Source organism: Elgaria multicarinata, chromosome 6 (assembly GCF_023053635.1).
Source record: "Elgaria multicarinata webbii isolate HBS135686 ecotype San Diego chromosome 6, rElgMul1.1.pri, whole genome shotgun sequence".
NCBI classification, from domain to species: Eukaryota; Metazoa; Chordata; class Lepidosauria; order Squamata; family Anguidae; genus Elgaria; species Elgaria multicarinata.
Genome location: NC_086176.1, coordinates 110446624 through 110463798, shown reverse-complemented (window position 1 = coordinate 110463798; position 17175 = coordinate 110446624). Strand labels below are relative to the sequence as shown.

Genomic DNA, 17175 nt, shown 5'->3' with positions numbered 1-17175 from the left:
CCATATGAAAAGGAGGACAGGGCTCCTGTATCTTTAACAGTTGCATACAAAACAGAATTTCAGCAGGTGTTATTTAAATGCATACAGCACCTGGTGAAATTCCCTCTTTATCACAACAGTTAAAGGTACAGGAGCTATACTAGAACGACCAGATTTAACAGAGGTCAGGGCACCTGCAGCTTTAACTGTTGTGATGAAGAGGAAATTTCACCAGGTTCTCCATATATACAAATGACACCTGCTGAAATTTCCTTTTCAATACAACTGTTAAAGATACAGGAGCCCTGTCCTCCTTTTCCTATGGTCACTCTAGGCATTAAGTGTGTTCTCAGGCACCTACAAAATCCCAGAACCAGTGATCCAAAATCCTACCGTCGGAACAATATTGGACCATTTATTTAGGGTGACCATATGAAAAGGAGGACAGGGCTCCTGTATCTTTAACAGTTGCATACAAAACAGAATTTCAGCAGGTGTTATTTGAATGCATGCAGCACCTGGTGAAATTCCCTCTTTATCACAATAGTTAAAGGTACAGGAGCTATACTAGAACGATCAGATTTAACAGAGGTCAGGGCACCTGCAGCTTTAACTGTTGTGATGAAGAGGGAATTTCACCAGGTTCTCCATATATACAAATGACACCTGCTGAAATTTCCTTTTCAATACAACTGTTAAAGATACAGGAGCCCTGTCCTCCTTTTCATATGGTCACCCTAATTTATTTGTCATACTATACCACCCTTTCATTATATTTCCATGCTCATTCAAATAAAATACTCAACTCTCCTAATTTACTCCAAGCTAATATAAGACACGGGCTTATACAGGTCAGTCTATTTATCTACTTAACACAGTACTTTCTACTCTGGCTTTCTCCTCTTTTTTATCTGGTCATGAGCTCAGGGCTCCTACAGCTTTCACTGTTGTGATGAAGAGGGCATTTCACCAGGTGCTGCATGCATGCAAAGGGCACCTGCTGAAATCCCCTTTTAAATACAACTGTTAAAGTTACAGGAGCCCTGTCCTCTTTTCCATCGGGTCACCCTATACATGACAATCCTGCAAGCATGCAAGTGGGAAAGCATGGACAGAAATAGGAAACTTTGCAGAGCACATAAACCATCTGGCTGACAAACTGCTCCCTGAAATTTGACTGGACCTTTCCTCTATACAAGAAGTTTTTCATGGTCCCTTGGTCCTGCACTTGATTCGTGTGGTCTGCTTGGACTCCTTGATTTTGCTTCCTGGTAATTTACTGCTGCTCCAACTACTATTACTACTACTACTACTACTACTACTGGTGGCCATGTGTCCTTTTTATTTTATTTTTTCTTGTACAGAGGATATTCTTTGTTAGGGCGGAAACAAATTCCTTGTCCTGATTGTTGTGTGAGCAAGGTCTGGTGAAATCTGTGGTGCCTGAACCCACGGGATTTCCAGAGATCTCAGTAACTCACTTCTCTAGGGTGACCATATCAAAAGGAGGACAAGGCTCCTGTTTCTTTAACAGTTGCATAGAAAAGGGAATTTCAGCAGGTATCATTTGTATATATGGAGAACCTGGTGAAATTCCCTCTTCATCACAACAGTTAAAGCTGCAGGAACTATACTAGCATTACCAGATACAAAAGAGGGCAGGGCTCCTGCAGCTTTCACTGTTGTGATGAAGAGGGAATTTCACCAGGGGCTGCATACATATAAAAGACACCTGGTGGAAAATCCTTTACTATACAACTGTTAAAGATACAGGAGCCCTGTCCTCCTTTTCATATGGTCACCCTAATTTTAGGATACTTTTAGGATGTTTTAACAGTGTATACTATTTTTTTAATCAGCATTTTTATGTATTTTATGCTTGCTGTTGTTCCCCACTTCAATCCAATCAGAGAGGCGGGTAAGAAATATAATAATAATAATAATAATAATAATAATAATAATAATAATAAGTTAAGACTTTCCTCTTTGCCCAAGCATATGGCAGCATATCTTAACCACCAACATGTTTAGTTTAACAGTTTTTAATGCTTTATGTGTATGTTCTGTGTTTTAAATTTTTAAATTTTGTATACTTGTTTTTATCTCAATTTTAGAATTCCTGTAAACCGCCCAGAGAGCCCTGGCTATGGGGGCAGTATATAAGTGTAATAAAATAAATAAATAAATAAATAAATAAATAAATAAATAAATAAATATTATTATTTATGTGAATGCCAATGTATAGTTGTCCTCTTTTGTCCTGTTTTTGGGCGATTTGCAAATGGCTCACCCTGCTGCTGGCTGCAAGTTCATTTAAGCTGCAATCCTATAGACAATTACCAGGGAGTACGTCCAACTGAAATCAATGGGACTTACTCCTGAGTAGACATGCGCAGGATCACCCTGTTAATTTTTATTTAGTGCTAGTATTGTGCGAGGCTCAGTACACCTCAGCAATTCCCCGGGAAGCAGTCATTAAAGAGCAACCGTTTCAATGAGTTTAAACTCCAGGATTATCCCTCTCTGCATTGGACTCAGCAGAGCCAAGAGGCCGTGCGCCCTTACGTTTCTCAATTTCCATGATCTCGCTGGGGTAGACCTCGATCTCGACCTTCCCATCAGCTTCGTTTGTATCAAGCCACCGGTTGCAAGGGAAGTTGTACAGCTTGCCATGGACCGGGACGCTGATCTCGACACTCGCCAGGTGCCAGCCGGCTTGGAGCCCCACGTTGTCGTGCCCAATGAGAAGCCGTTGGATCTTGGGGAAGAAAAGGGGAGGAACTCTGAGTGCACAAAGCAGGGGTGGGCAGCATGTGTCCCAAGGCCAACATCCAGCCCTATGAAGAGAGACTGAAAGAACTGGGCCTGTTTAGCCTGGAGAAGAGAAGATTGAGGGGAGACATGATAGCACTCTTCAAATACTTGAAAGGTTGTCACGCAGAGGAGGGCCAGGATCTCTTCTCGATCCTCCCAGAGTGCAGGACACGGAATAACGGGCTCAAGTTAGCCAGATTCCAGCTGGACATCAGGAAAAACTTCCTGACTGTTAGAGCAGTACAACAATGGAACTAGTTACCTAGGGAGGTGGTGGGCTCTCCCACACTAGAGGCCTTCAAGAGGCAGCTGGACAACCGTCTGTCAGGGATGCTTTAGGGTGGATTCCTGCATTGAGCAGGGGGTTGGACTCAATGACCTTGTAGGCCCCTTCCAACTCTGCTATTCTATAATTCTATGATCCTACTCTCCCACCCAAAATTGTAAAAACAATGACATCTGGAGCAGCAATTTTGACCCTACGGAGCACCCAAAGGGTCAAAATTAGCTTTCAAACAAGCTAAAGTTTGCCCTTTTGGTGCACCATAGCTATTCTGGACACCATTAAATAAAAGAATTCTGTGTGGTCGGGAGACGTGCGGCCTACCCGGGGTCCGGGAAGAAAATGGCCCCCAGAACTCCTGAAATGTCTCACCCTATAGGAAGAAGCACAAGACAGACATTTACTTAAAGGAATGCTGGAGGCTTTTCCTTTTGTTTTCGCGATGTATTTTGTGTTCCATTTTGTTGATATTCACAATTTAAAAAAGAAAAAGATTTTAAATCTATATAAATAAAAATGAAAAAGACCGTTCGTTACTGTCGTTATATCTCCGAAAGTTCTTCACCGATTGCTTTGAAATTTTGACACAGCGTTGCGTTCGAATACGCGAGCGTTGTTATGTAACTATGTTCTCTATGGGGTCAAAGGTTTGTCTTAAAATCGAAGAAATAGGCCTCCTCAAAACCAGTCCTGCTGATCATTGTGACATCACCAACAAGTAGGCCAATCCACTGCCTCTGCCTCCTCTCCTATTTGCATGTTCTCTCCTATTTGCTCTTATAGGTCATTGTGACATCGCCAACCAGTAGACCAATCCACTGCCTCTGCCTTCTCTCCTATTTGCATGTTCTCTCCTATTTGCTCTTAGAAGTCATTGTGACATCGCCAACCAGTAGGCCAATCCACTGCCTCTGCCTTCTCTCCTATTTGCATGTTCTCTCCTATTTGCTAATATAAGTCATTGTGATATCGCCAACCAGTAGGCCAATCCACTGCCTCTGCCTCCTCTCCTATTTGCATATTCTCTCACAATTGGCTGAGTGAATATAGATGTCACACCTGTGACAGTTATACGTTCTGAAGAAAGGTAACTGCCAGGAGTTTCCACTAACCTCCTCACCGTAAAAACATCCTTTTTAAAAAACCAAACAATTTGCTTTACTTCATCCAAATAATGCCTCGCAGAAGATGACACTTAGGTTGTCGTACTCGCAGAGCGGAAGCACTGTGATGAGAAATTGCAAATCAGACTGAGGAAGAACGGGCATCAGCAAACGAGAAAAAAAGAAAAAGAATGCCTCAAATACGTGCCAAGGAACCAGCCAAGCAACGTTCAGCCAGACTTGAGGATGCACGGTTGCGAGCACAGCAATCGCATTCTACAGCTTCAGATCTGCTTTGTTCTCAACAGAATGAACGCCACAGGCTGAGAGTGGCTGAAAGACGTCAACGAGAAACAGCACATCAGCGTCAAACATGACTCCGTGGTAAACAATTACACGATTACAATCGCCTTGCATTCCGGTACAACCCAGCTGATGATTATAGTTTGAGGTGGCATGTTCTCATCGGCACTATGACTGAAGTGTGTCCTTATTGCAAGGCTCTTAAATTTAATGGGGAAACAAAAGGAATGTGTTGCGCTGCTGGAAAAATTAAACTGCCTCAACTTGAAGAACCACCAGAGCCATTACAAACTTTGCTTGCCGGATATACCGCAGAATCAAAGCATTTCCTATCTAACATCAGGAAATACAACTCATGCTTCCAAATGACGTCGTTCGGCGCAGAAATCATCACAGCTCCATTTATGCCAACTTTCAAAGTCAAAGGACAAATGTAATCAAGTCTACACCACTCCTCTGCACTCTGTCTTAAGACTCTTTTACATGTCCAAAAGTTTGTGGCTTTAACATCACACCCAACTTCATTCTGTCTCTCTCCCTCTCCCTGCCCCTCTGTTTTGCTTAACACTTGACCTGATGGAATTCTTGTGGAGAACTTGAAAGCTGGCTATTCAGTGGAGGCTGACGGCTCCAATGTTGGTGGGGCGGTAAATCCGTTCCGGGTTTCAGTCAGAACTCTAAAGGAGCAATCCAAGGTGCTCCATATCTCTGTACCTTGGATAATTCCTCTAGAGTTCTTACCGGTTCTGACTGAAACCCAGAACGGAATCACCACCCCACCGACATCGGAGCCGTCAGCCTCCACCGTTGCTATTTTGTGACGCTGTTTGGTCCTAAGAAATGGTTTGCAGTTAGATTTCAATTTAGAAAGGGTGCAATGTCATAAAGTTTGATTAACTGTGAAATAAAACGAATCTATTCCCAAAGACATAAGAACATTAGAAGTGCCCTGATGCTGGATCAGACCAAGGGTCCATCTAGTCCAGCTCTCTGTTCACAAAGTGGCTGACCAGCCATTGGCCAAGGATGAACAAGCAGGACATGATGCAACAGCACCCTCCCACCCATGTTCCCCAGCAACTGGTGTGCACAGGCTTATTGCCTCAAATAGTGGAGACAGCACACAACCATTAGGCCTAGTAGCCATTGATAGCCTTTGCCTCCAGGAACTTATCCAACCCTGCCTCAAAGCCATCCAGATTGGCAGCCATCACCACATCTTGTGGTAGTGGGTTCCATAACTTAACTATGTGCTGTATGAAGAAGTACTTCCTTTTATTTGTCCTGAATCTCCCACCAATCAGCTTCATGGGATGACCCCGTTGGGTTCTAGTATTTTGAGAGAGGGAGGAAAATGTCTCCCTATCCACATTTTGAGAACTCCAAAATTGAAATCAGCCTTTATTGTGTAGCTCAAAGCCACATTTGCAGTTCCTTCTTACCTTCCCGATGTCCATTGTATCCAGAGTAAAGATATCTATCCGGCCACGTTCAAAGTTATCGTCTAAATCATTATCCGAAACCAAGAGAACCTCCTTTTTTGTGTCCGCTTTTTCGCCATACAGCTTGATCAAAACCTTGGAGTCTGAGCTGGCTCCCGGGACAGCTCCCGTCTTTATGCTGATGTGGTAACCAACATCTAGGGAAATATTAACATTTGTACACAAGAGATATGAGAGTGTACGGCAAAAACCAAACAAACTTGCTCCTCTTCTTTAGGGATGATCAAAGCAGAGGAGAGCAGAAATGGAAAGAAGGCAGCTGAGAAAGGTAAAGATAGTTTAAACCATCCTTCCCCCAACTGGTAGCCCCCAGCTGCATTGGCCTGCAACTCCCATAATTCGAAGACTGGCTGAGAATTTAGAAGAGCTTAAAAAGAATACCAGTCCGATAGCCTAATTTATTTATTTCTGGTGAGATTTTAAGTGTTCTAGGGCACAATTTTAGGGGAGTTGAGTGGATCAGGACTGGACTTGTAGGAATGGGCAAACTTCCCCATGTCCTGTTCGCTAGGGTGACCATGTGAAAAGGAGGACAGGGCTCCTTAATCTGTAATAGTTGTGTAGACTTCATCACAACAGTTAAAGCTGTAGGAGCTATACTAGAGTGACCAGATTTAAAAGAAGGCAGGGCACCTGCAGCTTTAACAGTTGTGTTGAAAGGGGAATTTCAGCAGGTGTCATTTGTATGCATGCAGCACCTGGTGAAATTCCCTCTTCAACACCACAGTTAAAGCTGCAGGAGCCCTGAACCTGTTTTGGATCTGGTCAAGAAGGCAGGGCTCCTGCAGCTTTAACTGTTGTGATGAAGAAGGAATTTCACCAGGTGCTACGTGCATACAAATGACACCTGCTGAAATTCCCTTTTCTAGACAACTGTTAAAGATACAGGAGTCCTGTCCTCCTTTCCATATGGTCACCCTATGTTCACGCTCTGCTCGCCAGACTCCCGCCAGCTGTCCAACCCCGGTGTGTTTGTGGGGCAAGCCACCAGATGGTTTGCGGTCACCCACCGAAAGCGCACGTCTTTTTTTTTTTTTTTTTTTTGTACATGAGTTGTGATTTGCACAAATTCGCAGCTAGGAATATTTACGGAAATTGTGATTTTCACAAAATCGTAGCCATAAACAGTACAATTTGTGTAAAAATGCAGGTGTAACATACCATTTACACCTGCATTTTGTGCACATTGTGCTATTTACGGCTGTGATTTTGTGCGAATTGCAATTTCTGTAAATGTTCCCAGCCGTGAATTTGCAGAAATTGGGATTTGCAGACCAAAAAAAGAGTGGGAAATGGTGTGCTTGTTCAACTCAGTGAGTGATGAGTTGAGCCACTTCAGGGATCCACGAGCTGCCATCCAAGGGGCCAAGCCAGAAAAAACGAACCAACCTTCACACTAAATTAGATTCCTCTGACACCTCTAGCTAGCAGCAATAGAACTTGATACCCCAGTGACATCTCTTGCCCTCAGTACACATACTCAGTGGATGGGGAGATCAGCTACTGATCTTTGAGTATTTCAGGCTGGATTTAGGTGCAGGTGTAAAGCTGGACGTAACCAGACACTCACCTAAGGCCCTTTCTAAACGTCCCAGCCTTCCGGGAGGGAGCGGGAAGGATCTCACAATATCCTGATCGTGAGATCTTCCCCCAGGCTGCACACATGGCACACGACGTGCCGGGAGGTAAAAGGCATGTCAGAGCCATCATTTTTTCCCCATGAGTGGGGCCGGTCATACAAGAGCGAGGCCCCGCTCCAGCAAAAAAGTGAGTAGGTTTTTTTAAAAAAAAAAACCTAACTCAAAACCACCCCCCAAACTCCATCCCTGCCATCCTAGGGGTGGTGAAATTGCTGCCATCCACTCCCCTGATGGGCATGGAGCCATGCTGCGTGGCTCTGTGCCCATTTCTTGTGCCATGCTTACTTGTGAGTAAACACGGCACCAGGTGGGATGGGCACCCACACCTCCCGTGGTCTCAGGACGGTCCCGAGACTGCGGGAAAAATTGGGGTTTCCCAGGATTTCTTTATCCCTGGTAAAACCCATGCCTGTCCCCCCCGCCCTGCCCCCGGGAGTCCCTGTGCATCATTTGGACGCTCAGGGACTCGGCCGTGATCAGCCCAGATTATTGAGCTGGTGTAAATATGGCCTAATTCAGCTTATCTAGTGAACTCCTGGGGTGCCAGAATAAGAGGTTAACTTCTCCCCAAAGGACTCAAGGGATGTCACAATAGTTAACTCTACTCTGGGCAGGATCCAATGGTAGCACAGCACTAGCCCTAATGGTGTTCCGCTAGCATAAACCAGTGGCAGCACAACATCGTTGGCACTTGTTAGTGAAAAGGGGAAAAGGAGCAATTTGCCCCCAAATTCAGTAGCAAATTACCCTTTCTCCCCTTGCACAAGCAACTACTGAGGCTGCACTACCTTTGATTTACAGTAGTGTAACATCACTATGTGCTAGCATTGAATAGTACCCTTTTCGTCCTGATATTATTACACGGAGCAGATGCCCCACCTTCCGCCGGCAGCAGTCACTGGCATGGAGTAGGTACAGGGAAATGTTCAGCGTAATGATGTCAGGACAAGGGATAAGTTGAGGGTGGGGTGGGGAATTCAGTTCAGGGCTGTCATTGCTGTCATCAGCCTCATCTTTTTTATAATGTGTAACTCTGCCCTTATATGAGCCTCGTGTGGCGCAGAGCGGTAAAGCAGCAGTTTCTTCAGCTGAAACTCTCCCCACGGCCTGAGTTCGATCCCAGCGGAAGCTGGTTTCAGGCAGCCGGCTCAGGTCGACTCAGCCTTCCATCCTCCCGAGGTCGGTAAAATGAGTACCCAGTTAGCTGGGGGAAAGGTAATCACGGCCGGGGAAGGCAACGGCAAACCACCCCGCTATAAGGCCTGCCAAGAAAACGTCAGCGAAAGCTGGCGTCCCTCCAAGAGTCAGTAATGACTCAGTGCTTGCACGAGAGGTTCCTTTCCTTCCTTTTCAACTCTGCCCTTAGACTGAAATATTATCTACATCCATATTCTCCCTTCTGTAGTGCGATGACAGCAGCAGCCAGGCCGATGCCTACGTCAGCCAGACATACTTAACGGAGGGGAAAAGAAGCAGACATTTGAAAGAGAAAACGAGGAAAGCTCAGCAACAGTGAACGTTCAATGAGGGAGACGCTTTCCGTTTTTAGCTGGGAGCCACAGCGAAAGGGACTGGTGAAAATAATGTGCGTTTCCCATGAACTGAGAAACGAACAGCTTGGACCGAAGCTTCACGCGATAACAAGGCAAACTCACTTTCCAGGATAAACGATCTCCCGTCTGGAACTAGCTCCCGAATAATCTGGCCATCGTCCTCATTTTTGTCAAGCCATCTGGTTAGCAAATAAAAGTTAAGTTATCTGCTATTAGCGATCAAGCATCAAGACAGTTATTAAAACCCAGGAAGTACAGAGTATGCTGGAAAACAAAGCTGCCTTTTTAGAAAGGTGTTTTACGGGAAGCTGGAATAAAGAGATGGGTTACAGGAAAATTTGGAAAGACGAAACAACCTTGCGTTGTAAATATCCAGACGTATATCATCCTTATTCTATTGTCTTGTCAGTGTTCCCAATGACGCATCCTGTTGGACTGAAGAAGTTTGTGTGCGTCTTTAAAAGCAAGAGACAGAAGGAGACTTAATGACCCTTAATGACTTAAATCATCCTTCTCCAACCTCCGATGTGGCAGACTAAAACTCCCATCAACCCCAGCCAGCATTGCCAGGGCTGGGGATGATGGGAATTGTATTCCCATGCAGCTGGAGATCACCAGGTTGGAAAAAGATGTCCTCAAACCTACCTGCAAGACTTACATCTTCTGTGCTTTGGAGGTTAAACTAACTCCAAAGTGTACTAAAAGAAAAGGGGGGAAATACATAAAAGGGATCAATTAGGTCCAGTTTAAATGTATGGGGGGGTGGGGAATGAAACACTGCACAACTCAAGCTATAAGGGGGACAAATGACCCCATTATAGTGAAAAGTCTCATTTCAGAACATTGTAGCTACCTTATTTCTTCGATTCTAAGACACACTTTTCCCCCCATATAAACATTTCTAAAAATGGGGTGCTTTTTCTGTTGGTGGTACTGAAATTAGTGTGTGTCTTACAATTGATGGTGTCTTACAATCGAAGAAATACGGTAGTCACCCTAAAAAATACGGTACTTGATGTTAATGCAGCAGTGAAGACAGAGTGGCAACCATTCAGGTTTTCTTTTTCATTCATATCTTTAGGAGATTTAGAGCTGGAGGTAAATGTACATAAATAAAGTATCAAGACACCATAAAACCTAAGGATCATTACAGACCCCAAATACTTTCTCTGCATAGCTCTATCCCTGTATAATGAAGAATAATCCTTTATCAAATTTCGTATTTTGAGATTAAATTGGAGCCATTGCCTGTTCTATTAAATCTTTTTTAAAAAATGTCTATTGTCTGACCCCAATATCTGCCTTGCCAAGTACTTTTTACAAAATGCAGGAGGGTTGTGCATTTTAAAAGTAACCTTCAGCAGTGGATTTCAAACTAAAAGTCAGGTTTGAATTCTAAAACTCACACCCACTTTCAAAACTTTGCTAAATGAACGTCGATTGCATCTATTCTCCAGGGCCTTGGGCAGAGATCCACAGAGGCTTGCTAACTACCAGAGAAGCTGCAGGCTGAATCTGGGATCTCATAGAAAGCATGTCTCCGAGAGCCCTGTCCATTCCTTAAATAAGAAGCCACCGGGGCTTGCCTGTGGCAAGGGAGAATTGGAGGGAATCTACACGTCATACTGAAGGCACCTGCGTGCGCCTCCAGTCCACCCTCAAAACGATGGTGTAGACGGAGAAAGAAGAGACGGAGGAAGAGGCGGAGGAGGAGGCGGCTGGGGAACCGGCCGCGTCCTTGCCGCCGCCACCTCCCCGCCGGCCTCCTGCTGCCGGGGTAAGAGCCACCCGGGTCGGAGAGCTCGGCTTCCGCTTCCACCGAGCTCTCCGACCTGGGTGGCTCTTACCCCGGCAGCAGGAGGCCGGCGGGGAGGCGGCGGCGGCGGCAAGGACGTGGCCGGTTCCCCAGCCGCCTCCTCCTCCGCCTCTTCCTCCGTCTCTTCTTTCACCGTCTACACCATTATTTTGAGGGCAGACTGGAGGCACACGCAGGCACCTTCAGTACGACATGTAGATTCCCTCTTGGTTGAAACAACAAGAGAAATTTGCTAGAGAAATTTCCATTTAGGTTACGATAATGAGAGCCAGTGTGGTGAAGTGGCTAGAGTGTTGGACTGGGAGTCGGGAGATCTGGGTTCTAGTCCCCACTCAGCCATGGAAACCCACTGGGTGACTTTGGGCCAGTCACAGACTCTCAGCCCAACCTACCTCACAGGGTGGTTGTTGTGAGGATAAAATGGAGAGGAGGAGGATTATGTACGCTGCCTTGGGTTCCTTGCAGGAAAAAAGGCAGGATATAAATGCAATAATAAATAAATAATAAAGTGAGGATACACGGACATAAGGGCTTGTTAATTTGGGTGGTGCCTGTAGCGGATTTATTTGAAAGACTGGAGCCACCTTATAATGAATAAAACCAAATGTATTTTGCAATCCAGTACTAACAACTGTATGCACATTCCTGTGGGCTGTCTTCACGGTGCCGGGTTTGCGTTGCTCCACTGCCAAATCCTGCGGTGTCCCTGGTGCGGCAATAAATAATCCTCACTGGGGGAGGTAGCATGGGCTTCCAGGTGGCGATTAGGCTCAACAGTTCCCACCCACCCCGTTCCCACGTCTTCCGGCAACCGATAGGAGGTTGCCCTGCTGAGGAACACAAATGGTGGAAGAGCTGTGCTGACCTCACTCAGGCAGGAAAAGTCGTGGTAAGTCCCCAACTTTCCTGCTGCGGATCTTTGGCTCTTTGCCCCAGGGTGGCTCCGAATCGGCAGCTGCGTCATATAACTGACGCAGCATGGATTCGGAGACACAATGGGCCTTCCAGAGCGTATAGACAGCCCCCTGCTTTTTATGTGCAGGCATCCCTACTGTGCTGACCATGCAGTGATATGCCTGGTTGCATCAAGTTGACCAGAAGCCATGTTGTTCTCTTCAAGGCAGTTAAGAGCAGTACTGCACCAGAGTTTCCTGAAAGTTTTATGTTTGTTTGTTTTGTTTGTATGCAACAAAAGCTGCTCTTGGGAGGAAGAAGAAAGGTTGTGTGTGGATTCTGTGTTCGTGCCCAGACTCAGGTGGCAATGAGTTCCAAGTCCTTAGCAGAAGGATGGGACTCCTGAGCCTGAGGTTTAACCTTTCCTGAAATCATGGTAACGGGGTCAGCTCAGTGGTGGTAGGCTGAGACTGACAAGTGCGTGACAGATCACTATGCCCGGCTCTGGTGGCTCAGAACAACCTTTCCTGGGACGTTGTTTGTAGGAGATTGGCCAGGTCCCTTTGAGGAGCAAGTGTTTGCGGCGCCTGGAGAAGCTCAAAGCTGTCATTGGTGTATCCTATTCAGCCCTTCTTCCGAGTGTTTGCCCTAAGGATCGTTTCAGAAAAAAGAGCCTAAAGCTTCCTAACCATCGTTCAGCATTAAGTGTGTTTTGGAGACTCTGGCCATAGCTAGACCTAAGCTTTATCCCTGGATCATCCAGAGGTCAAACCTGTTCATCTAAGTGACACACAGGGGATCCAGTGCTCAGGCAGGGGCGAACCCTGGATGATCCCCGGATAAAGCTTAGGTCTAGCTGTGGCCTCTGTAACCATTAAGCTTGTCTACCGTATGATTTCCTCAATAAAAGAAGTCTGTGAGTGTCTCGTGTCAGCTTGCCAGCACGTGTGAATGCCAGAGGGAACAGGCAAGAACACGACACGTTGTTCACTTAAAAAAACATATTCCACTCTTTCATGCATTTTATCTTGTCTGTTAGTAGCCATTTCTCTCCGTCTTCTGACACTTGGGTGCCATTTTCTTTTCACTCGAAAGGGTTTCTTCTCTCCATGATCACAACCAATCAGGGATCATGCAACAAACATGATGATGTCAATACCCTGTAACCAGGTTTGCCTGCATGACATCACGACTGAGGGCAAACAAAGTCCTCCTATTGTCCTCATTCTGAATGGCAAGGAGGAGGGAGAGCATCCCTGTTGCCTAGACAATTATGTTGGCATCTGCTTTTGGCCACTTGCATGACAAGGCAAGACTTTCCCCATCATCCAGTTCTTCTTGTGTACATTTATGAATGACAAGAGAAAATGGAAATGAAGCTGTATATTTGAATACATATCCCACTGAAAGTAATGTAGCGTGGATGGACATCTGCCTTCTTCACCAACTAGTCAACAATGTGCAATTAGAGCAAGGCAATAGAACATTGGCCTGGTTGCCTTGGCAATGAGGACACATCGCCTCTTCCATTGATACACACACACACACACACACACACACACCTAACAGTTTCACACCCTTCTGCAAACAGGTGTGAAAAATCACCACAGTTGATTCATTGCATGAAGGACAAAAGATGTCCATGAAGGTATTTCTTCTCGGATTTAGCCCTTCATAGGTTAGGAAAGATAATCCTCTGCAGGGATGAGTGATCAGTCTTGCATCAGGGGTAGAGAAGCTGAATGGAATCCCCAAGAAGGAATCTTCGGCCTTTGCGAGACCTACCTGAAAATCTGGGGGAGAGGAGGGGAGACCTCGTGTTGTGAATAACGCGAGATCTCGCCCTAGTTTACACGCAAGGCGCGATGAGCTCAAGAAGAGAGCCGTCGTGCCCGCCATTTTAAAAAAACTTTTAAAGGGCCGGCTGTGCACGAGAGGATGAGCGGCAAGGTAAGGGTTGTTGGGTTGTTGTTGTTTTAAAAACTTGTTTCCCCACTCCCCCCACCCTAGCCTCGATGGGCGCAGCTCCTGGCTCTGCTCAAGTAATCGCGCGGAGCCGGGAAAAGCCACGGAAGCACCTCCCGCTCCCCTGTTTCCTGCGGGGAAAAACAGGGCCAAAGGATAGGCCTATATCCTGGGGCCAGGAAGGGTTGATCCCTGCCTGAGCCCGGGATCCCCTGTGCATCATCTGGACGTACAGGGACGATCCCGGGTATCACCCCAGGATATAGGCTGGTCTAGCAAAGGCCATAGAATCACAGACTTGGAGGTGACCTTGGAAGCCATCTAGTTCAACCTCCTACTGGATGCAATGGAATGGAAGCAAGAGAGGAATGGAAGAGATATGTGTGAAGATGTGACAGATAGAACTGTCACATAGGCAGTCTTTGTAGGACTGGTTTTCTTTTACCTTGCCACAAGTGGGTCTTTAATACCAGGGTGCCACACAGTCCGTGGTATTGGTTTGGGGTTCCTCTCCCAGGATCCAATGTCTATGAATGAAGTCACCACTCTTGTAAAGACATCTTACGGATTAGTTCTGTCCTGCTGCTGAGAGATATGCTGGAATTTCTGAGACCAAGTGGGGGAAATTCCATGCCAAGGAGATGGCATCGACGTGTTCTTTGTCAGAAGCGGGACATTTTGTGCAAAAAGATAGACACCAACTACTACTTGTTGCTATCACTATAGGTCCGAGGTAAAGCAGCGACCCTGGCTGCTTCAGGGTCACTGGGGAAGGGAGGAGGTTGCAGCGTCCTCCTTGACCTAGTGAACCAACCACGACCACAGCTTTACCACCACCATAAGCAGCGGTAAAGTAGCAATCTGTTCTGCTTTTCTCTGCTGTGATTTCCCTTGTTTAGCTCTGATCTCTCATCAGATGTTGAGAAATTGTCACCAGAAATGGCTTGGTGGACTGCAATTGCCTGGTCATTCGACTGCCAGTTATTGGACCAAGGTCAAGTCTTGTCAAATATGTCATGAGGACAAGAATGTCAAGGTGTAGCTGTCAGCTTACCCTTTTTCAGGTTTCATTATGATGTCCTTTATTAGCATGGGCAGGACTGAGGGTCGGTCCTGAACCAGGCCATAGCTAGACCTGAGGTTTATCCCTGGATCGTCCAGGGGTCAAACCTGTTCATCTAGGTGACACACAGGGGATCCAGTGCTCAGGCAGGGGCGAACCCTGGATGATCCCAGGATAAACCTTAGGTCTAGCTGTGGCCCCAGTCAGGGGCAAACCTAGCAACACAGCTTCTCCTGCTGGCCACCAGCTAGAACTGCAAGCATCTCAAAACAGGAGATGTACCACAAGAGGTAGTGATGGCCACCAATCTGGATGGCTTCAAAAGGGGGGTGGATAAATTCCTGGAGGCAAAGGCTATCAATGGCTACTAGCCCTGATGGTTGCGATCTATCTCCAGTATTCGAGACAATAAGCCTGTGTGCACCAGTTGCTGGGGAACATGGGTAGGAGGATGCTGTTGCACCATTTTCTGCTTGTTCATCCTTGGCCGATGGCTGGTTGGCAACTGTGTCAACAGAGTGCTTGACTAGATGGAGCCTTGGTCTGATCCAGCATGGTACGTCTTATGTTCTTACGTTCAGGAACATAAACTGTCACCTCGGTTACTGCCTAGGACCACCCTTGACTCCATCTTGCTAGCTGGAGGAACCAGAATATATGTAATCTGGGGCCCTTGCTAGACCTGCTGGCTTACGCCGGCAGGGAGGCGGGGCCGAGGCGCGTTACCGTTAGCGCGCCTCTCCCAGGCTTCCAGATGGCGGAGACGCAGGGAGGACGGAAGCCCTGTGTCGTCCGCCATTTTTGTTGTTGTTGTTGTTTAAAGGGGCCGCGTTTGGCCCGAAGACTCCGGAGACGATAAGTGGCTTTTTGACTTATTTTTTTAAAACGGGGGGGGGGAGAAGGATGGGAGGGTGGGTGGCATGGGGGGAGGGCAGGTGCGATCGCGCCGCCGCCGCCCGAGCAAGCAGCCGAGCGGTGCTTGCCCGGGCAATGCCTGGGATGGGGCGGCATTGCCCGGGCAAGCACCGCTCGCCTGCTTGCTCAGGAGGCAGCAGCGCGATCGCACCCGCCCTCCACCCGTGCCACCCACCCTCCCATCCTTGCCCCTGCCATCCTTCGCCCCCCCGCCGATGGGCACAGCGCTCCTATGAGCGCTGTGCCAGGTCCGCGGCTTTTCGCAGCTCCTCGCGAGTAAGCGAGGAGCTGCGAAAAGCTGCGGAAGTCTCCACACTTTCCCTAGCCCCGGCCTGAGGCCGGAGCTGGGGAAAAATCGCGCCATAAGCGCATTGGCTTATGGCGCGTAAAACCAGGCCTCAGTGCAGCCTGTCTCCGGATTCCCCTGTGCGTCATCTGGACGCACAGCAGGGAAGCCGGGTCAGAAGGCGCGCTAAGGCCTTGTCTAGGAAGGCCCTGGTTGTCTGTTCTATCAAGTTCCTGTGAGTGACTGTCTAGGGAAACAGTAGAGAAAACTAAAGATACTGGCTGAATTATCGTTATTCTAATACAGCTAATGCTTTAAAATATACTCGACATTTTTAGACACTATATGACAATATCTGACCTATCACTATGCACTCTGTCCCTTAATACAAACTCTAGGGGGGGATCTACACTACTGCTTTAAAGCGCTTTATAACAGTTTTGACAACTGTTGGGGCCCAGGACACACTGCATATACAGTTGTCAAAACGTTTTCAAAGTGCCTTAAAGCGCTTTAAAAGCAGTAGTGTAGAACCCCCCCCCCCTGGAGAACAGGAGTGTGTGTGTTTGGGGTGGAGTGGGGATGCTATTGTGCTCACATCCTGTTTGTAGGGTTCCCATAGGTTGGCCACTGTGGGAACAGAATGCTGGATTAGGTAGGCCTTTCGTCGGATCCACCATGGCATTTCTGTAGATTACATATATTGGCCATTTCCTTTTTTAACCAGTCAAATGCCCAATCCTAGAGGAATTCCATTGATGGAAACAGATAAAAACAATAAATTCAACAACATATTCACCAACCTCAAGACTGAATGACAACCCCATCCCAACCCCAAACCCCCCAAAAGGGTTCCTTGACAATTCCAATTTAGTGGCTCTTAACCCATATAAAAAAAAAACGTTCCTACTTTGGCCCTCATAAGAACCAGGAGCACTCATCACAGGGAGGCTGCTTTTGGCAGCCTGCTTGTGGTGAGTGTAATATCTACATCAGGGACGCAGGTTGTTTACAATCAAAGTTTCATACAAATCTGGATCCAGAAGAATTGTGCTTCCC

At 46.7% G+C, this 17175-nt stretch overlaps 1 protein-coding gene across 1 annotated transcript in view; it reads right to left on the bottom strand.

Annotated features, from left to right (window-relative positions):
• LOXHD1 (lipoxygenase homology PLAT domains 1) overlaps nt 1-17175 on the bottom strand; it is a 250714-nt gene that overhangs the window by 132487 nt on the left and 101052 nt on the right. Inside the window, exons 17-19 of the mRNA XM_063128805.1 lie at nt 9280-9356; nt 5925-6121; nt 2545-2737 (exon numbers count right to left, since the gene is read on the bottom strand). Coding sequence (XP_062984875.1) covers nt 2545-2737; nt 5925-6121; nt 9280-9356 — 467 coding nt within the window. The remainder of the gene's footprint in view (nt 1-2544; nt 2738-5924; nt 6122-9279; nt 9357-17175) is intronic.